Source organism: Lepidochelys olivacea (genome assembly GCF_965140295.1).
Source record: "Lepidochelys olivacea isolate rLepOli2 genome assembly, chromosome: 1".
NCBI lineage: Eukaryota > Metazoa > Chordata > Testudines > Cheloniidae > Lepidochelys > Lepidochelys olivacea.
Window position 1 is genome coordinate 166,616,415 of NC_140411.1, and position 22,550 is coordinate 166,638,964.

The 22,550-nt window shown below is 35.8% G+C and overlaps 1 protein-coding gene across 3 annotated transcripts in view; it reads right to left on the bottom strand.

Annotated features, from left to right (window-relative positions):
• The window catches only part of SON (SON DNA and RNA binding protein), a 61,071-nt gene that overhangs the window by 18,301 nt on the left and 20,220 nt on the right, over positions 1-22,550 (bottom strand). For all 3 annotated transcript variants that reach the window (XM_084618843.1, XM_084618842.1, XM_084618844.1), the window contains exons 4-6: positions 21,213-21,376; positions 18,973-19,113; positions 9,798-9,980 (exon numbers count right to left, since the gene is read on the bottom strand). In XM_084618843.1, the coding sequence (XP_084474969.1) occupies positions 9,798-9,980; positions 18,973-19,113; positions 21,213-21,376 (488 nt within the window). The remainder of the gene's footprint in view (positions 1-9,797; positions 9,981-18,972; positions 19,114-21,212; positions 21,377-22,550) is intronic.

Genomic DNA, 22,550 nt, shown 5'->3' on the forward strand with positions numbered 1-22,550 from the left:
TTTTCAACAAAGAGAAATAGAGCAAAGGCTCCAGATATATAAAACTGAAAAGTATTTTTAAAAAATGCTATAAATCTATTTAATATTGTCAAAACTGGAATGCGGAAATAATTAATTAAAGGTAAACGGTCAGGTCCCACAGAAATGTAAGCAGAATTTCTTTATAAAGAGCAGTTCCTGTTAGGATTCATGTTTTAATACACACTATTATTTCTCCAATGTAATGCAACTTTTCATACTTGTATCACATGCACTTTTATCAACCTGGATTTAGTCCCACTCATCTACTTAAGACCTCTTCTCCTCTCTCAACCACTTTGCTTCTCATTTCTTCAAAAGGATGTACTTATTTCTGCTCATTCACAGACAGCAAGCACCTTTAATTCTTAAACCTGATTCAGGATTCTTCCCCACCAGCTGCAGTAGGACTTCAAAGGATGTGCTGCTCCAGCTAATGCAAATTATTCTGGGCTGTACCTAAAACCCAAAGGCATCCAAAACACACTACTGAACAGAAACAGGGACAAAATTTTAAGAGGGCAGGCCATGTACATATCAATTTCACAGTGAAGAAGAGTGGTTTGGGACTGGCCTATTGATGACACACTGCTGTTTCCTACCACTTAACCTGAAGCAAAGAGGTGGTAGCAAATGGCTGATCTCACCATATTAAAAAAATCAGTACAAACCAATATCGCATTCCGATACATGAGTCCAAATTCTGGTATTGTCTTGGAAGTTAATTCACTTTGAAAGCATAGAAAAATAAGGTTTATTTAGATTTTGTTCCTATACATAAACTATTACCAAAGGCAACTATACCAGTAAACGTCCTGAAGATTTTGATAAAGAGTTCAGTTTTGGAAAACAATTATTTTTCTCTCAAAAACTGAAAAACTCTGCTGGTATAACAAAACAGTTATACCAGATTGTAGTAGGGAGGGCACTTTTTTCCTGAAGAGTAAAAACAAACAAACACAGTCCAGCCTTGACGGTAGGGGAATGGTCTAGATGACCTCTAGAGGTGCCTTCCAGTCCTACACCTCTATGATTCTGTGAAACAAAAAATTTCTTCTGCCAAAGATACCACACATCAAGCAGACAAATTCATGTAAAGTTACTAAAGGGACACAGTCAACTTACATTTGCCCCAAGTTTAAATTCTGTAAAAAATCAAACTTTTATAAAATTGAAGACCACAAGAATTTTTTTTCTTAACTTCAGTGACATCTGTTTTTACATATTCTCCCTGAAGTGTGAAACCTAGACTGATATACTGAGCACCTAAAATTAAAATACAATTAACCAACGTAGAACCAGATTGCTGGCACAGAAAATTATTTAATAATCCCCTCCAAAAACTGACAGGCATTAATGGAAATACAATGCATGCAGTGGGGGCACTCAGGATAAAGACATTTGCTTAAATGCTAATAATTTAAATCTCTCTGTATATCAGGTGAAGGGTAGGATAAAAGTTACAGTGGAACTTCTGAAATCACAGAAAAATTCTGGAAAATAATGTCAGACTAAGGAGTTAAATACAAATACAGAGCAAAAAATAAATTATAAATTTCTATACACCAATGAAAGAAGCTTAAATGCAAAAACAGATGAACCAGAATGCCTTTTAATAGAAGAGGAATCAGAACTTCTGTCATAGACATTAGTGAGTTCTTGAAACTCTCAGGAAAGAGACATGGGTGAACCAACTGGAACAGCTCCAGGCAAACCTCTGCTCAATGCACATCAGTGGTCAAAAAACAAAAATGAAGTGTTAAGAGGTACAAGTATGGGATAAAAAATAAGAACAGTATAAAGCAATTATATACTTTAGTGGTACACTCTCACTTAGAATACTCTGTTCATTTTGGATCACCATATCTCAAAAAAGAGAGAAAGAGAAAGGTCCAGAGACAGGTGATTGGTATGCAGACCTCCGAATGAGGGAGATTGAAAAGACTGGGACTGTTTACTTTAGAGAGGAGACATGACAGAAATAATCAATACAATGAATGGTACAGACAAGGTAAACTGGGTGTTCCTATTTAGCCTCTCACATAATATAAGAGGGTATTCAATAAAATTGAAAGGAAATTAATTTAAAACTAATGAATATATACTTTACACAGACACAATTAACTGACAGCTCACTGCCACTGGAAATCATTAAAGCCAAGAATTTAGGAGGATTTGAAAAAGAGAAATGAGAAAAATGAGAACATCTAGAATTACATAAAACAGGATAACTAAGTTTTATACATGGGATATAAACCTTCATGTTTAAGGGGAAAAGACGACAACCATTCACTGTCTGGGATTAGGAAGAATCTTTCCATATGGGCAAGTTATTCCATAATTGTGCACGGGGTAGTTTGTTGCACAAACTACCTGTGAAGAATCTGATACTGGCAAGTCAGATACTGGATTAGATGGACCCGTAAAACAATTCCTGTGTTCTGCAGAGAACTGCAGAACATAAACAAGCAGCATAAACAGTGAAAATGTTAATCAAAACAAATTCCAGTAATTATAATCTAAGGTGTTAATAAATTTGTGTACAACATGTACTTTTTTGTGTTGACAGTGCTACTTAAATTTTGGTGAGTAGAATAATTTTCTCTTGAATCCTGACTACAAGCTAAACATTAATAAACTTTAATGTTAACATTTTATCTTCCTTTCTAAAGCCCCAATCCAGCAATACACTTACGCATGTGAGTACTGCACTCAAGTCAGTAGGACTATTCACACAGTTAAAGGTACACATGCACTTAAGTGCTTTGCTAGATCTGGGCCTATTAACAGACACCCTACTTAGAAAGAATTTCCCCTCATGATTGGTCACCATATTTGAGACAGTAGTGGCTTGTATTACTGTATGGTAGCTTTGGGTCTCGGAAAATGCTTCAAATAAGGAAAGATACTGTTTTACTTGACTAAACAATAATATCAACTTCAATGCTTTACCCTCTGTAGAACTCTTGCTAAACTTCCCAATAGGCTCAGCATCTTTAGTACATAGAGTCTACTCTTCTCTCTCCACCAGCATTCATCTTTTCCAGAGAAATCCTGAAGCTGGGAGAAGGCTAAGGACCATATGTTTTTTTCCCATCTCCAACCATACTGGATAATCACACTAGTTGGATACTTCTGCTAACATGGTCAGCAGCAAACTAGTTGCAGGGGGCAATTTTGACAGCTTATTCTGAAGCTAGGTCAGTAAATTAAAAAATGTCCCACACAAATTAGGCATGATCTTCTGATTCCTGATGCCAATGTGGACTGATATCTGAATTGTCACCATTAGGTTTCACAGTTGTTAACACAGTGAGACGAATGGGACCAATTCACATTTGTTAGATCTATTAGTTAAGCTCCAATAATAGTGTACTTGGTACTGCACAATGCAAAGAAGAAAATAAGGTCCTGGCTACAAGAAGTGTATAATCTAACAAACAAATCATTCAGATACAAAATGCACTGGGATGGTCCAGAAGAAGCAAGTGACAGACAGAGCTGCAGAGCTTCATGGCACTGATGAGGGGCAGGGAGGGAGAGAGAGGCATCTTAAATTGCATGATATAGAAAACAGAGTGAAAAGAAATAACCTCAGAATTAAGGGACTGCCTGAAAACGTTGAAAGAGGAAGCCAATATGTAAACACTTCAGCTGTGGATTTGTTAAATCTCAGCTCTCTGCAAGGGGTGAAAGTAAAGAGCACATACAGCACTGTTGCCCCCAACTGAGTCTAATAACAGTAACAAACCCAGAGATCTAATTGTGAAATTTCACCATTATCAGACAAAAAACTTAATAAGGAAAAAAGCCAGAGAGCATTCAAAGCTAAGACTCAAATGCCACAAACTGCAATTTTTCCATACTCTCTCTGCCCCAATCTTAAAAAAAGAGGAAAGCACTGGGAGAAATTACAGCAGCACTCAGGCAGGAAGATATTTGCTATAGATGGGGATACCCATTTAAATTCTCTTTCAACTTGCAACACACAGTAAGAGACTTTAAACAAGGGGGGAAAATATACTCTTGGAATAGAACTCCAAATCTCAGACACACAAGCAGATACTCCAGAGGTAGAAACCAAGGATAAAATGCTGTTAGAATCCTGACAGATGGTGAAACCCAAAAAAGGAAGATAGGAAAAGAAAAGACAAGAGCCTCTAGAGAACATATTGCAATGGCAGAAGTGAAGCTGAACAGGAGAACACAGATATCTGACGAATAACCTACAAGGGATTTCTTGGGAGTCATCAAGAATGAACTGTTGTAAACGAACTATGTTTATGTTAGAAGGGGAATAGTATGAAATGTGCTTCAACTGTGGTGATCATAACTGTGATAGCTGTGTTTTTTATTTTAAAAAGTAGAGAAAATAAAGGACAAAGGACAATAAGGGGCTGTAGAAAGGGAGGTCCCAGGTATGGTGGAGATTGGAGCAAATAGAGAGGGGATGGGAGGAGACTTCGGCAGGGTTCTGTGTAAATCCCCTGTGTAACTCAAATGATCAGACGGTAATCTATCCCTAAAGGCAGAATTACCTCCTCTGGATTGAAGAGAAGTAATCCAAGTGTTCATGGAGAGAGTACGAGGATTTAGCATTCAGCAAAGCAATCATTTGGTGGCTGATTTATAAGCCCTGTTGGTATTTTATTTCTGGAATTAAATAAGGCAAGTGAGGGGAATTATCACAAGAATGGCTCTTTCTTTTGAAGTAATGTCTTTGAAAGATAAAAGGCTAAATTATGTCATTAAAAGGAAAAAAAGCCCTGAAAGAATTTAAAAACAAAAACTACTCAGATTATTTTCTCTCTCTCGAAACTCACTTTCAGGAGGGGAAAATTATGGGCATGCAAGGTAACTGGTTTCAGACATTTTTTGCTTCAGCCAAAGAAAAAAGAAAAAAAAAAGTGGGCATAGTATTTGCTAAACGTGTATCTTTTCAGATTAATACTCAATTTAAGAAAAAGGAGGGATGGCTTATCTTGTCGAACAGCACAATTGCTGTGTTATTAATAACAATGGGTTTAGTGTATGCTCCCAATTGAAAGCAAAAAAAATCCCAAAACCTTTTTTAAGGACTTCTTTAAAATACTGCAACACTTTGGGGAAGGGGAAATTATACATGAATCCTTTCTGGGACAGATCTGATAAAAAGAGAAAGGGGATAAGAAAGCAGAACTACACCCAGGGGAAAGAGATTACACTGTTATTTGTACACTTATCAGTTATCTACTAGACTAGACTGAATGTTAATCTCTAAATCCTTAATGAAGCTGACAAGATCTGCAGAAATTGGCACCATTAGGTCAGAATATGCACCAGTGGAAGCAATATTTGATAGCTGGTATGGGTCCCAAACATTAACCTTTTGGAAAATGAACTGCTTGCTTCTTCAAGATGTATAAATAAATGATACAGACAATACAAAAAGAGGCCTTCTTTGGGAAGCACGTAAAGCACTGGTTAGGGGCCAACTGATATGCAGAGCCTCTCAGCTGAAAAAAAGAAAGAGCTCAAGAAACGGCAGAACTAAAACAGGAGATAAAAAGGCTACAAGACCTTCATCAAAAACACAGGTTCCAAAAAAGTGTATGAACAATTAACATATATGTGAAATTTTGAATGTGTTCATGACAGATGGCCCTGAGGTATACAAAGCAAATGTTTTCTGAAAAAGGAAATAAAATTGATAGGCTATTGGCTTGAAAGCTAAAAGTGATTCAAGACCAACATATTGTTTCACCGATTAAAAACAATCAGAAAAAAGTATTTCATCAGGGAGCGTAAGTATGTGCTACTTTTGTTTTTTATTATAAAACCTTCTTACCTCAGATACTCCAAGCTCTAAAGTTATTCAAAAATATCTGGAAGTAGCAAGCTTGCCAAAGATAAACAAAAATTATAAACTTTAGATAAAGAAATAAAAAGAAAAAATCTGAGTGGCAAAAGCAAGTCATGAAAAGTAGTAAAACTCCAGGAAAGATGGCTTTCCATAAGAATTTTACAAGGTACAGCACAACCCAGTTTATCTGATCTAATTCGAACTGGGGCCAGATCGGATAATCGGGAGAATGGGAAAGTGCGGGACTGCAGCGCCATGTGGCAGCCACAAGAGAGATTGCCCACTTCCGGACTTGTGTGCGCTAGTTGTCTGGTTAATACGGAGAGCCAGGTAACGTAGGGTCGGATAAACGGGGTTCTACTTTATTTAAGGAGGTATTAGTGGGTCCCTTGAAAGGTACCTTCAATGCTATTTTGTTAGAGGATAAACTTCCACAACCTATTAACGAAGCTACTGTGGTTTTTCTCCCTAAAGCTGGAAAAGACCTTACCTTAAGCAGCTCTTATAAGCCCACATCACTGTTGAATCATGACAAAGATTTTAGTAAAAATACTAGTTAACTGATTGCAGTCCATGCTCTCAGCTTATGTAAATCCAGATCAAAGTGGATACATTAAGGATAGACAAACGTCATACATTATTCAGCGAGTTCTTGGGATCATCCACAATACCAGATCACGAAAAGATCCATTTTTTTAATTATCACTTGATGCAGAGAAGGCCGTTGATAGAACAGAGTGGAGCTTTCCATTTCAAGCCCTGTCCTATAGGGACATTGGCCCCTAGTTCCTTAAATGGAAAAAAACTACTCGACACCAGTCCCAAAGCAGCTATGTGAGTTATTGGGGTTAAATCTCATGTTTGAATTATACAGAGGGACTAGGCAGGGATGTCCATTGTCTCCTTTACTTTTTGCACTGCTCATGGAGCCTTTCACACAACGATGAGGAACAAGGAATCTATCACAGGAATAAAACTTGCAGGAACACATCAGAAAATAGCTTTAAATGCAGAGAATGTAATTTTTATATGAACCAAATATTTCCTTAAAATTAGTTTCTAAAAAAAAAAAAATCTATGACTTTGGGTTAGATTTGAAGTAAATCCTGCCAAATCCGAAAACCTAGCTATAAATGTGTCCAACTCTGAAAAGCTATTCCTGCAGAAAACATTTGGGTACAAATGGGCAACGAATTCTAGAAGACACCTGGGAATTCAAATCTTAAATAGTCTTGAAGAATTCTATGATTTAAATGTCAAACACAACTTCAGCAAACGGCATGCTTGGGGAAGTATGCAATTTTTTGGTTGGGAAGAACAGCTAGGGTCAAAATTAACATTTTGCCAAGGATACTCTTCTTGTTTCAAAATATTTCTTTGATGATTCCAGATAAAACCCTAGCAGGAATACAGAGGATTTTGTTAAAATGTATATGGAATAAGACCAAAAGAAACTGCAGAAACTTTGTACAAACCCATTAAAACAGGATGGACTAGCTGGTTCCAAATAATCTATGGTACTATCAAGCCAGCCAGCCCAAAGCAGTAGTGGACAGGAGGTGCTTTAACCCATCCAAACACTTTACAGAGCAAGAACATTGTGGTGGTGTGTGCATCACTAGGCTACCATGGATTAATTTAAAAAAAAATAAATAAAAAAAATCACACCCTCCAGAAATTTATACACATCCTATAGTAAGGCTACTCTACAGATTTGCGATAGAACTAGATATAAAAGAAGATCTTTTATCTTGCCAAATGATACCCACTGCAAATAATCCAGATATTAACCCAAATTACGAACCAGAGAGCTTTAAAAATTGGGAGAGCCATGGAATATATATGGTTCACCCGCTACTGAGCAAAGAAACGTTTCTAACTTATTTAGAGATCAAAACTAACTTTAACTGGCCCACTCTCCCATGGTAACAGTACTTTCTAGTTAGACATTATATTTCTTTCAACTCTTTAGGAAAAAATGTTTTATACAGAAACCTAACTTTAATAGAAGTGGTGGCATCTGGTCAATTAGGAAACATAGGTTATAACTAATTCAATCTTTGCAGACAACTTTCCTAACAAAAAATGTCCATATATGACATGCTCGGAAAAGGACCTGGGCAGAAAAATTATACCAGACGAATGATGTTTGATCTGGAAAAATGTACCAACAACTTCAGTCTGCAGCACAATAAAAGAAAATTTATTTAAGAAAATTTATTTAAGATACTGTTTCAATGGTACCTCACACCAGTCAGGTTATACATACATACAGACATACATACACACACACACACTTGAATGGGAACAAATGTTGGGAGAAATCATAGTGAAAGAAGAGATTTTATGCATAGATGGTGCACATGCCCAGTCACCAGAGAATACTGGGATGCAATCCATCACCAAATATTTTTGAATATTTATTACCAAATGATCCTTTGGTAATCCTCATGTGACTTCCTAGAGGAAATGATCACATAAAAAGTAATGAAGAATTAATCTCTCATCTGCTAGTAGCTCCTCAGTTATTGATAGACTCTCATTGGAAAAAGAAAAATAGTCCAACTGTAGAGGAATGTCTCAAAAATATGGAAGGCGGTTATTATAGAAAAATTAACACACCAGTTATGTACTCAGCAAAATAGACAGAGGACAAATAGATACTTAGATATTTAGTTACCTTTTATTCAATACTCAGACAAAGTACATTGACCTGCAAAAACCCCCACCACACCTGTTCAATTTTTTTTTAATATTTACATTTGATAGACATCCTGGTCTGTTAAATATGTGTAATCAGAGATTTTACTCAATTAAATAAAATAACTAAAAACAAAATGTCATAGGTATTGTAATGATGATCACTCTGTAATATGGGAAAGTCCTCCTAAATAGAGATCGGATGTTTATATTCTGGTATAATGTCTCTTTAAACAAAAGCTCATTGTTGTAATGTTTTTCTTTTGCTCCCGATATTTACATGGCAAGGATTCTAAACCTGTTAATACTTCCTAAATTAATAAATAGTAAAAAACAACTGCATTTCAATGTAATTCTGAACCAGTACTAAAATACATTCAATGAAGCTTTTCACACATAGTCCTTTAATACTGAACTTGTCAAATTTAAAAATATATTAATTCAGTAAGAAACAGCCAGCTAACAGAGTTCTGGCATTAAAAAATAAATGTTACAGGCTTTTGCTTTTAAAAAGAAAAAAACCAACACTTGCAGGTGAAATATTTGTTTTGCCTACTATATTTACAAGAAACACAAAATATTACTTTGACTGAAAGTGATTAAATAAAATTTTTACTATTTCACTATTCTATTGTTTCCACTTTGTTTATTTTGTGTATTTGACAGCACCACTTTATACATAGTCAATTTCTCCTTTACATTTTGTGGGTTTTACATAAAAAACAAGAGAAGACAAATATTTAGGAAAATGTGATTGTAAAACTACAGAAATGGGCAGACACAGTCAGATATATATATGTAGTACTGAAAACTACTTTCAAATCATATTTTTAAATTGATTACATTTCAAGTTGATGTTGATTTAACATTGGTAGGCCATTGGTAACTATTGTTTTAGGTTCTCTGGTTCAGGAAGACTAAGCTTGGAAGGTTTTCTTGGCAATGGCAAGGGCTAGAAGCTTAGTTTTTATTTTTAAGTGAAAGATTAAATTTCACAGAAACTAAGAGGTCACCCATAGACAGACGGAAATACCATGGCTGACTATATGCTGCAATAATTAGCACTCATATGAACAGCCTATCTCCAAAAACCAAAATAGGATAGCCGATTTAGTCATTAAAAGGGCAAATACTACTGATATGAACAATTTCTTTACAAAGATTACAACTAGATCCCAGAGCGAGCAGGTAACAACTTTCTTTTTGTAAAATAAGATGTGTTATTTCCCTTCCCTACCTGTGCAAGAGCTGGTTTGGGGAAAACATCATCTTTGCTTTCTTCTTTGCTTTTCTCAACTGGAACCCATTCTCCATAGACACTGTCAGCTTCCTTTTTCCTGTGTTGAGACCCAGATGAGACAGGGAACTCCTTTGTCAAAGTTACCTGATTTTTTGGTGCTGGTTTTACGATAGGAGTGGTCTTAAAGAAAAAGAAGCATTTTGCGATTAGGAAGTAATAAAGAACAATACGCATACAAGGTCCTATTCCATAGGAACAATTACTGTAGGGGTTTTATGAACACTAAGTGCCAAACACTATTTCAATTTTCCCTCTTTAACTGGAATTAAAATGAAAACTCTAAAGATACAGTCTCTGAACTAAAATCGGGACTATGTTATTTAAAACTGGATCCTTGTTTCAAACATATGATGAGTGAAGTGACATCTAAATGGGTAGTTTTTCTTTCAGTTCATAAACAGTGCTAGAATTACTATGGAGTAAAGGTGCTAAATAAATTAAAATGATTATTGCTGATGATGAGAACAATACAGGAAATGCGCAATTCTACAGAGCGAAGAAAATATTGATTGCTCTGTGAAAAACCCAAGATGTGATTTTGGACCCTTCCCCTCCACATTAGAAAATCATGACATTTCACTAAATAAAAAATAAATAAATGCTTCAGCTACATTAATGGAATACTTGTTGTACTCACTCAATTAAAATGATTGCTTTTTAAATCTTCTGGCACATGTACAGTTTAAGCATTAAATGTGGGGAAAATGCAGGTAAATAAAGAAACTGAAAACTAAGCAACTCAAAGTACCATTTAATAGCATCATCATATCTTTACTTGGTTCTGGAAGAGAATATATTCCCATTTTGTCATAGAGATGAGACATTTTGCACTTGTGTTTTGTTGACGTGGAGTCTCAAAGTAGAATGCTATATATACTTAGTTATGGAATAAAACATACAAAAACAGAAGATCAAATGTTGTGTGCCCAAGAAACCAAGACCTAGATGCACTGTCAATGCTAGATCCTGCCACGTGACGCTTACACAGAATATACATATATAAAACGAACACAGAGGAAGTGTGCAGGTATCACTGATTTCAACGGTGTACAGTTTATCCAAAATAAAGAGAAGACAGGACAAAAGAACATCTAAAGTACATAAAACATTAATTTACTATAATTCTACAATTAAATTTATACAAAGTAACAGCTGTAAACCATTGTTTGGAAAGCATGTACATAAAGAACAATTATAATTAATATATCAGAAAGAATGTACCTAGTTTTGACTCCCGAACAGCGCCGTCTCTCTCTTCCAAAAAAAATTCTAAAAACTCATCTATGATATACTTCTCTTTGTTCTAATAATACTTAGCACTAATATAGTGCTTTCTATCTTCAAATAGCTTTACAATTTTATTTATTCCTCACAACATTCCTGTGAGGTAGGTAAGATTTAGACCCATTTTCCACTTGGGGAAACAGTCAGAAACACTACCTGACTTGCCTAGGCCACAAAAGGATATCTGTGTCAAAACAAGGATTAGGATTCAGGAGTTCTTAATTCCAAGTCCCATGCTCTCAGGTCTCCCCTCTATCTGTGTATTGCAACATATTTTTCTGCTTATGGTTTTACATTATCAGCTCTTAATGGCAGGGGCCGACTGAGCACCATTCACCGACTGCATATTACTATGTACACTTGTAGTAGTATAGTAACATCATCTTGATCAATTAAATCTTAGGCAAACCTAGCCAAAGAGAAACGTGCTAGAGTTGTACACAGATGATGGATTGATGTTTTGGAGGGATTATTAACAGACTCCACCTCTAGATGAGAAGGCAGGAAGTGCCCACAAGGTACAGTCCCTCTAAATATCTGATCACACGTGCAAGAGAGAACACATTGCCATAAAGAACTCCCCTCACCCTCTTCCCCTGGTACTGCATATTCCTTCTGGGAGATTTAAATATATAATGAAAACCAAATACTATTATATTAGCAAAAACAAAAGATTAACAGCAATGAAACCATGGGATCTAATTAAACTGAATCAGAGTTCTCAGACAGAATACAATGTACTGTCAAAAAGCTACTCTATCATCTACAATTAATATATTACCAGAAGCATCTTCAGGTTTACAAAACACATGGCTGACCACCTCACTCCTGGAACAGTTTTTTGTGGATACAGCAAAAATAAAATCCCAGAGTTCCCTGAGCTATGTTTAAGGTAATAAAAACTCTTCTTGTATTGTAATAATGCTGACATATAATCCAAAAAGATTTTAGTTTGAGAAGATGCGAATTCCAGCATTTCTAAGTTCCTTGCTATTTATAGCAGTCTGTGTTGCAACTAAGGATTTCTGCATTCGAAAATAGTACCAGGAAAAAGGGTTTTGTTTGTTTTAAGTGGGATGCCTTTCACTCAGCATGAAGGCAACAGTTCCAGCAGGCAACAAAGATCCTAGAACATTGGTAAGTCTTTTAGAGAAGACAGACATTCAGTAAGCATATTCCAGTTTTCTCTGGTACACCCAGTCCATTAAACTCTTCCTCTGTCCATCAGTATTATTTTGAAATGCTTTGTTGTCCTGTATAAAACTAATTAAATCTGTATGATCTGAAGAAGTTTTCTTCAAGTCACTCACCCACTGCAGAACTGCCTCCATTTTGCCATAGAACTTTTTCAGCATTTCCCACCCCCCACTCAGTACCTGAAAGAAGTTCCAGAACAGTGTGTAAATGATTATGAAGCAAGTCCAAACACTTAGACATTGCCATTTTGAAGTGCCAACACTCAGATTCTAATGAAAATCCTGGGCATAGAAGGTGCTGAAGATTGAGTGTGCCCTTCTTTAGCCTCCTAGTGATGCAGTCAAAAAGTCTTCCTTAGATGAAGAAGGCTTGCATTTCAGCATAATCAGGTTTTCTAATACTATATAGAGCCAGAAATAACAAAAAGTCTAAAAAATTCATGGGTAGATTCTGTTTAAAGGAGAACAGACTGTTCTCTTACTCCCCAGACCAACAGGGACTGGGAGTGCTGGATAAGTAAAAATCAGTATGGACAACAAATGTGGATCTCCAAACAAGAAAATCAAAAGGAGTATCTCTGTCTGGTGTGAATGTCACAATACAGTATTCTATTTCTGGAAATTATCATAATACAGCAGGTAAGACATCACACAATCATAATAAAAGTGATGGGATATTATACATACATATGCTTTTTGGTGTATAGATAGAAAACCAGATATTTCATCTAAAACAATTCCAATATGTTAACTGATAACCAGGAAATAGACAGAAATGTCACCTGGGATTTCTGAGGACAACCACAAAGACTGGAACATTCTGTTTAGGTGGTCATCAGAATCCCTTGATGAAAATTTACAGTCTTTGGCCAATTATTTACACACACACACACAAAATGTATGTGCAATGGACCCAAAGATACACACATGATGATACATAGATAGTATATAATGTATATGATTCTTTATATAAAATTAAAAGTTGACCTGCAGAGGACTATTAAAATTCAGCAACTTTAGAAGCACGTGCCGAATGTCCCCAGTAAACAAGGATGTGCTTTTGGTAGATTGATTTAAAATGAAGGCAACTGATGGAGGGTGTACTCTGTTCACTGTTCTTCACTCTCACAGTGGACCTCAATCAAAAACTTAGCCCTCCCTTATTAACTATTTTTAAGCCTCTAGTTTCTATACTGAGCAGCAATGACAGTATCTTTTGCTCAGCCCTCACATGACCGGTGTTTGGTCCTGATCCTGTGAACACCTAAACACATGAGTAAGAGCTTCTCTATGCAGAGAAGTTATACCAGTAAAAAGTAGGGTACAAATTTAAACCACTGATTATATTGATATAACTCCTTGTGTGAACAGACTTATTCTGGACACTCACTTTGGAAGTGATTTAAACTAAGCCAAAAAAAGCCATTCTTACTCCAAAATAAGAGTGTCCAGATGGGGAGTTATACCAGTATAACGATACCGGTTTAAACTACACCTGTATAACTGGTGAAACTTTCCCATGTACAGAAACCCCAAATCCTGTTTACAGGATTGAGGCCTTTATATGTAAAGAAGGCAACCACTACTTCTTCCTCCAACCTCAAAAGAAACTAAGGTGTGTAGTGAGATTATTGAAACTGTCAACAGATTAAGAGTGGCTGAACTCCATGCGAGTTGATTTAAAAACGAATTCATTTAAAGCCAGTCAGTGTATTCCTACCAATATCTGTAACAAAAAAAAAAAAAAAAAACCACATCACACCAACCTCAAATATGCTGTATTGGAAAACTGTTTAAATAAAAAGGGCTCATCTGTTTTCAGGAGTTTCTAGCTTTAATCAGAACTCCTGAGGACCTGCCAAATCCTTCCATACCTCATCTGCTACAAATATAAAAAAGACAAGGTTACCAGCTGTGGTTAAAAAGAATGATTACACCTTTCCAAGATCTGGTGAAAAATTTCACCAAGGAGAAAAATGTGTTTTTGTAGAAACAGAACATTTCAACAGTCCCGCCGTCACTGCTCTGTTTGTACTAAAAAAGAAGTGTTACGCAGTTTGTAGGGTCAGAAAACGATAGTGTAATAAAGTGGACGCCACTCATCTGCAGTGGGCAGCTACCTCTTAATAAGCTTCTTATACTAGTCTGTGATGGAACTAGTCACTATTTCCACAGACACCTGGTCATGGTAGATAACCTGGCAAAAATAAACCGGAAACACTCTGTAAGACCAGGAAACAAACTTCTTAAGACGGCAGGTGATCTACAAAAGTACCACGTTTAATGAATATTAATCCATATAAAAAAATGTCAATATATTGATTCAGTTTAAATATCCGTTAATTCTAAACTGGCTAAAAATATATTTGATACTGGTAAGTGGAGAGTTAGAGGGACTGTAAAACAATCTTGCTTCAGTTGGTGTCCTAATCACCCACCTTTAAATTTATTTCCAGACAACATACATTATAAATAGAAAAAACTATATTAGTGCAATATTAAGGCAAACAAAAATCAAGAAACATGAAAATTAAGGTTAACCATGCAACCTTGACTCTGCCTCTTTATGCAAATAGCAGGCAATCACATAATTAGGTTATCAATTGAAAAAATACACTTTAGATATATGCACCTAAGATAACGTATTGTCTTGAATTTAAAGAAGAGGCAGAATTAAGGTTAACTTTTATTATCCCAGACTTTTAAGAGCTTAACTATGCCCACCTGGATAGTACTCCAGCTGCTCCATTTCAATAAATTATGTTTTTTTTGCGGTTTAAATTGATCTAAACCTTTAAATCACATTAGACAGCTAAAATTGATCCACACATTTAGATCACTTCAAGCTTTGTGAAAGGTGTACAAAGCGGGTGAAGGTTAGACAAGAATTGGTCGGGTGCAGATCAACAAGGAGCACTCAGACTAAACTTTTAAACGAGTTTTGAAAAGCATGCCGTTCCTAAGCTGAGAATGCATGCTCTCTGCATTTAAGTGTACACCTCCCAGTGTTTTTACAGAAAGCTACTGCATGTGCTCAATATGCATTTTTTAAATGCTCCTAACTTTAGTAGATGAAAATGAAACCAACCAATGTGAATAGTCCTCAGTAATTATACTAGAGCTGTCAATTAATTGCAGTTAACTAACACAATTAACTCAAAAAATTAATCACAATTAATCAGTTTTGATCGCACTGTTAAACAATACCAATTGAAATTTATTAAATATTTTGGATGTTTTTCTACATGTTCAAATATATTGATTTCAATTACAACAAACTCTACGAAGTGTACACTGCTCACTTTATATTATTTATTACAAATATTTGCACTGCAAAAATGATAAAATAGTATTTTTCATTTCACCTCATACAAGTACCATACTGCAATCTCTTTATCATGAAAGCGCAACTTACAAATGTAGATTTTTTTTTTTTTGGTTACATAACTGCACTGAAAAACAAAACAATGTAAAACTTCAACGCCTACAAGTCCACTCCATCCTATTTCTTTTGCAGCCAATCGCTAAGAGAAACAAGTTTGTTTACATTTATAGGAGATAATGTACATTTACAATGTCACCTGAAAGTGAGAACAGATTTTCACATGGCACTTTTGTAGCAGTCACTGCAAGGTATTTAAGTGACAGACATGCTAAACATTTGTATGCCCCTTCATGCTTGGCCACCATTCCAGAGGACATGCTTCCATGCTGATGACACTTGTTAAAAAAATGTGTTAATTAAATTTGTGATTGAACTCCTTGGGAGAGAATTGTATGTCTCCTGCTGTGTGTTTTACCCACATTCTACCATATATTTATAGCAGTTATAGCAGTCTCAGACGATGACCCAACATGTTGTTCGTTTTAACACCACTTTGACTGCAGATGTGACAAAACTCAAAGAAGGTACCAATGTGAGATTTCTAAAGATAGCTACAGCACTCAACCCCAGGTTCAAGAATCTGGGCTGCCAAAATCTGAGAGGGATAAGGTGTGGAGCATGCTTTCAGAATTCTTAAAAGAGCAACACTCCGACATGGAAACTACAGAACCCAAACCACCAAAAGAGAAAAATCAACCTTCTGCTGGTGACATCTGACTCAGATGATGAAAATGAACATGCGTTGGTCTGCACTGCTTTGGATCGTTATCTAGCAGAACCCATCATCAGCATGGACGCATGTCCTCTGGAATGGTGGTTGAAGCACGAAGGGACATATGAATCTTTAGCGCATCTGGCATGTAAACATTTGGCAAAACCGGCTACAACAGTGCCACGCAAATGCCTGTTCTCATTTTCAGGTGACATCATAAAGAAGAAGCAGACAGCATTATCTCCTGCAAATGTAAAAAAACTTGTTTGTCTGAGCGATTGGCTGAGAAGACGTAGGACTGAGTGGACTTATAGGCTCAAGTTTTACATGGTTTTATTTTTGAATGCAGTTATTTTTTGTATATAACCTGTAAGTTCAACTTTCATGATAAATAGATTGCACTACAGCACTTGTATTAGGGGAAATGAAAAATACTATTTCTTTTATCATTTTTACAGTGCAAATACTTGTAATCAAAAATAAAAATAAAGTGAGCACTGTACACTTTGTATTCTGTGTTGTAATAGAAATCAATATATTTTAAAATGTGGAAAACATCCAAAAATATTTATATAAATGGTATTTATTATTATTTAATTGCATGATTAATTGTGGTTAATTTTTTTTAATCACTTGACAGCCTTAAATTATACACATGCCAAGTTTTATATGTCAAACCTCAGTCACAAGTTTTCCACATATTCAAGAATGTTTTAAAGTGGAAAAAATGCCCTATATTTCATTTTCTTTCCACTCACGCAAACCTGAAAGAACAGCTGAAGGTATTTTCTCCAGTCTTTCAAAAAATAAAAAAATCCATTTTTGGGGAGAAGCCAAACAGGGAAAATTTTACCCCAAAGGTGAATACTTCAGAACATTTTGAGCATATGAAAACATGAAACCGTAACAAAAATTTATTTGCATTCTAAACTATAAAGTACTTGCTGCTAGCATGAGAGCTGTATTAAATAAGCAGCATTATGAAAGGCTATATGCTAGTTTTCTGTATATATGTATCTGTCTCTACACAGTTACATTGCCTAATTTATTATTCTGAGCCTTATCTGGGTAACAAATAATACCAGCCTTAAAAACATAATATTTCATTTAATTGTACAGTATTTTATATTCTTCAGGAGTTTGATCGCCACACCCTGTGAAGCCTAGTCAGCACCAGGAGCTGAGAGAGATTCAGGCATTCTCAGTAAGGATAAAATTTTCAGAGATTTTAGATGAAATATGAAGAAATCTCTAGTGAGCATGTGTGAAGTAAGATTTTTCAAAGGGTTATAACGTGGCCATATTTGGTCAGATTTTCAAGGACATAGCAAGAGGCACATCCCTAATAAAAAGGTCAAATCCTTGTTAAATTTCAAGTCTCTGATTCAAAGCATAGGGGTGCTAAAGCTGTTCAAAAAACAACAACAAAAAAACCCCACATAGTTGTTAGAATCTTCTAACATGGGCAAAAAAAGTGCATTTTCCCTAGGTTCATTTTTGGAAACAGCTTTACTATTTTGGTTGAAATTTTCCAGAAAAGAATATTCAGCCTTAGGCAGCCATTGGCATGAAAAACTTCAGCCCAAATGCTTAAAGTTTGGCAAAGTTATAAGCAACCGAAACCATGATCCTATAATGGGAAGCGTCAGGCAACCTCAATAATTTACAGCATTCATTATCAGCCCAGTTTATTCTTTAAAAAAAAAAAGGGGGGGGGGGGCAAATACTGTATTTTGCCTGTATTGCATCTTAAAGATAGGCTCATCAGGGCTGTCTGTCCCCACCTCTACCCCAACATGCCGGACACCCACTTACAGCTAGGAGTTGAAGACACTGAAATTCGCAGGCAAAGCTGTGAGCCCCTGCTGCCAGCCCAAGGCAGCCAGAGCAGGAGCAGCACTGGGGTCTGCGCTGCTTTCCTGTAAGCCATAGGTGCTGTTTTCACCCTCCCATCCTCCACACCCCAGTAGGGAGGGGAACAAGCTTGCCCAGGCTGGGAAAGAAGCTGCCTGCAAGGAAGTGCCTAGCTGCCTCTGGAGCCTGGCGTGGAGCGTGAACCGCTGGAGCTGCGTTTTGTTCAGAGTTACGAACATTTTGGAGCCACGGATAACTTCCATTCCCAAGGTGTCTGTGACTCTCAGGTTCTACTATAAATACTGAAAAATTAGCTTTAAAAAACTGTTAGTTAAAGAAAATCAGTTGTTTTTAAATATATTAATTTTAATCAGACAATGTCTCTAGAAAGAAAAACAGTGAGTTTTAATCTAGCACCAAAAGTTTCTCTTAACTTGGCCATGAACTTCACTAGGTTTTGGACCAGTCTCTTACTATGGCATTCAAATAGGCATGTTGTTGTTGAAATTTTGTTAACATTCCGTTGCAAATCCATATCAAGATTAAAACTATAATCCTGTAATAAACTAAAATTTCCTCCATTGATAAGGGTCACCGAATTTGTTTTTCCCGTACCTACATAAGTTTGCTAAAATAAAACAAAATTAAAACTTATAATCTATAATTGATGAAAGTACTTACATTTAAGTTGAAAAAAATGGGTTTGGGTTCATTGAGTTTAAAAGGATGATTGTAGAAAGGGCGTTCCTCCTCCTCTTCATCAGAATCATGAGGCTTGTTCACAATCACGTCATCTGTGCTTTGTGCAATCTTCTTGCATTTCTACCAAAAAATAAATTCTGAATCAATCTGAACATCTGGACAGAAACATTCCTTATTTCTACAAGAAATAGGACTTTCTGACAAATTCATTGAAATAAATATTTAAAATCAGGAATAAAAGAATTATAAAGGAGGAGTTGATCGTTTGGGGAAATCTTTAAAAAAAAGTCAACTTTGCCATTTTATTTGTACCTCATCTATCTACTGAAGTGTATCCATCTTGTCTAGATAGGCTTTGAGCTCTACTCTTATATCCATCCAGAGCCCTACTATAATCAAAGGGGGCTGCATGGAGCTATTTGCAGGATCCAGAGCTAAAATTATGAGCTCTTCAAAAGCACAGACTGTCTCTTACTGTGTGCTTGTATCAGCACTAGGACCCAGGACAGTGGGGCCCCTCTCCTGATTGGGGCTTTTAGGCACCACAACATAAATGTTTAATAATAGTAGTAGTAGTAGTAATAATAATAAAATAAAATAAAGTAAAATAAAATAAAATAAAATAATAATAGACAGCTCACTTATTTAGTTGGCCTGCAAAATTTCCACACAAAATGACTGCAAGGAAAAACCCAAGAAACAATTACTGGTTTTCACTGGTGGTGCAGAAATCTTCCCAGGTGCAAGGGTTTTAAAAGAAAGATTGGGACACCTCTGAAATGTTTTGCAGGTTACAAGAACTGAACAGGACAATCCCATTTTGCGTACTGTGGAAGTGCAACCTAAAAACGTACAGTAAGTGGGGAGGTGCTAAGAACAAATCTGTGTGGCAGTCCAAGTTGTTACTCTTCCAGGAATATGTAAAAGCAACTTTAGGGTAGGCAGTAACAGTATGACCGGAATATCAGAGAAGAGACAGCTTCCTGAAAACAACTGGTGGACTAGCATTTAATAACAAATTACTATTTATTATTTATAGACTGGCTTGTACTTTTTGCTCCAGAGGTATTTGTAAATGCATTGGTTTGAAGTGAGTTTGAGAACATTATAAAGTTGGAAATTCTGACAGCCAAAATAATTAATGGTGTTTTTCTGTCATGAAAAGGAGCAGAGAAAATAGTGGCCATGCGTTATTGCTATGTGACCATTCATCATTAAATATTAGTAACAAATTGGAGACATTACATGGCTCAGGAGATTGGTAAAAAGATTTAGATCCAATCATCTATAACTTATTGGTTCAACTCCAGTTCGTATCAATAGCAATCAGAAGTTGTAACCATTTGATGATTGTTTGATGGCCTATTTGGAGTTGAGAAGAAGCCATATCACAAAAACTACCATTGCAATGGCACACTTCTTGTCAGTCTCAGCAGAAACCAAAAACTGAATAGACTTGGAGACTGTGCTACTATTTATGTCAAGTCCCTCCAAGACAAGGTTGAAGCACATCTGTGTGGTGGGGCAATGTGGGGAAGCCTGCACTGCCACTATACCATGTTATACCTAATATGTGAAGAGTCAAATTTCAGTCTTTATTTATGTGAAATGGCATCTTTTCCATGAACACTAAAATTATGATTTTATTTTATAAAAAATCTTAGATGTCAGAACTGTGATAGTTTTTAAAATGTCACAATGGCACCTTTGAATAGAAATTTTTCAGTGTGAAAACATGAGAACATATCCCAGAACTAGGCAAAATCAGACTGCATGAAGTTTCCTGTGACAGAAGAAACAAGGTGCAAAGATTTCTTTTGTGATCTGAGTAAAAAGAACTTTAACATACTGCAAGTGGTACAGGTCATAATTTTAATCATCAAATTCTGTCCTTGGGTACGCATAGGTAAGTCTCACCAAAATTGAAAGGAGCTGAATATGTGCAGTAAAGGATAGAATTTGACTGAGTACAAATTGTGAAATTTTTATATTTTTAAATTATAAAAGTCAGTGACTGAATGCTGTAAGACAACAAATATTAAATTTTCCATATTAATATAAGCTGTGAAGAGAACACACTAAACAATTAGGGTTCAATCTTGCAGTCTTCCTACAAGCAGACTTTCATGAGAATTAAACATATAGAATTACAGCTTGACCAGACACCTACTTATTAACAGTAGCAGTTGGTTAGTTATTTTCAAATTTAATTTGCTTACCTCAGTGAGCTCCTTTATTGTATCTCTTGCTGACTTCTGAGTAACTTTCTCCTCCTTCTTTGCTGGAGCTATAATAGGCAGTAGGCTTGGTGGTAAGGGGACACCAGCCTTAGCACACATGGCAGCTGCATTAGCTTTGGCTATTTCAAGTAGCTGGGCCTTGTCTATAAGAATATTAAATATTAATTAGTGGGCCTTTAAAGATTTCTGAAGGCCAACGTATATGTATAGATATACATATATAATAATTTTAGGACCAGTTGCAATAGTAAATCCGTTTTTCCACCAGGCCAAACAAACTTTATGAAAATAAAAACAGTGCACACACATATATAAAGTGTGAATAATATGTTGTGTATTTTTAAAAGTAACATGGAACATTCCATTCACTTTTCCTTCATATCACAGGAGTCATATAATTAAAGAGACTTGCACAGGAGGAAAAAACTGCATCTGTGCATTTTTTTTATTTTTGCTTCTTTATGTTGTATAAAAGAAGGCCTGAAGGGTTCCCCCCCACCAAAAAAAGTGTTAGTTTTTTCTGCTTGGTCCTTACTTTAGAAATTCAGGTCTGTGAGACTTGAGAAACAGTGAAACAAAAACTTTACAAGAGAGTGAGAAAACATGAAAGATAAGAACTGAGAAGGGAAGGAAGAAGTCCTTAAGACTACCTAAAATTCCAGATTTTGTGTGAGAGTGTGTTTTGGTCAATGCCTACTTAACTTAATTGACTAATTAATATTTTGGAGATATTGTTTAAAGAGTCAACATCATTGCCTCTTATATTAAGGTGAAAGTTCACAATACTCATCCTCGAAGACATGGGAAAGGTACTCCCACAAAAACTATGGAAGACCAGAGTTGACACTCCTGATATTTCTCAAGTAAAAGTGAGGGAGAAAAGTCATAAAAAAACGAAAATGGGGCACAAGCCCAATTCTTCTGAAATCCTTTGCAGCTCACTTTTAAACCATTCCTTGAAATAATATCTCAAACACTGAAAGTCAACTAAAAAGGACAATATTAAATATACAGACTATAACCAAAACAATCAGGAAGTTAACAAGCATTTTATGTCATAGGTTAAACACTATGAATATATATCTCAAACTGTTAAGAAAATTACTACATATTAAAAATTTTTAAACATGACAGGATTTTGCTTTTTCATGGAAAATAATAAATGTGGTTTCTAATGTGTAGAGGAGTCAGGTAATGGAAATACACAAAGCATATTTGTATATTCTAATAATTGTGATTCAAACTGCTTTTCAAAAAATCCTGCAACAACCAAATAAATGAAGTATCACCACCTTAAGGAAAGAGTTACACAGGTAA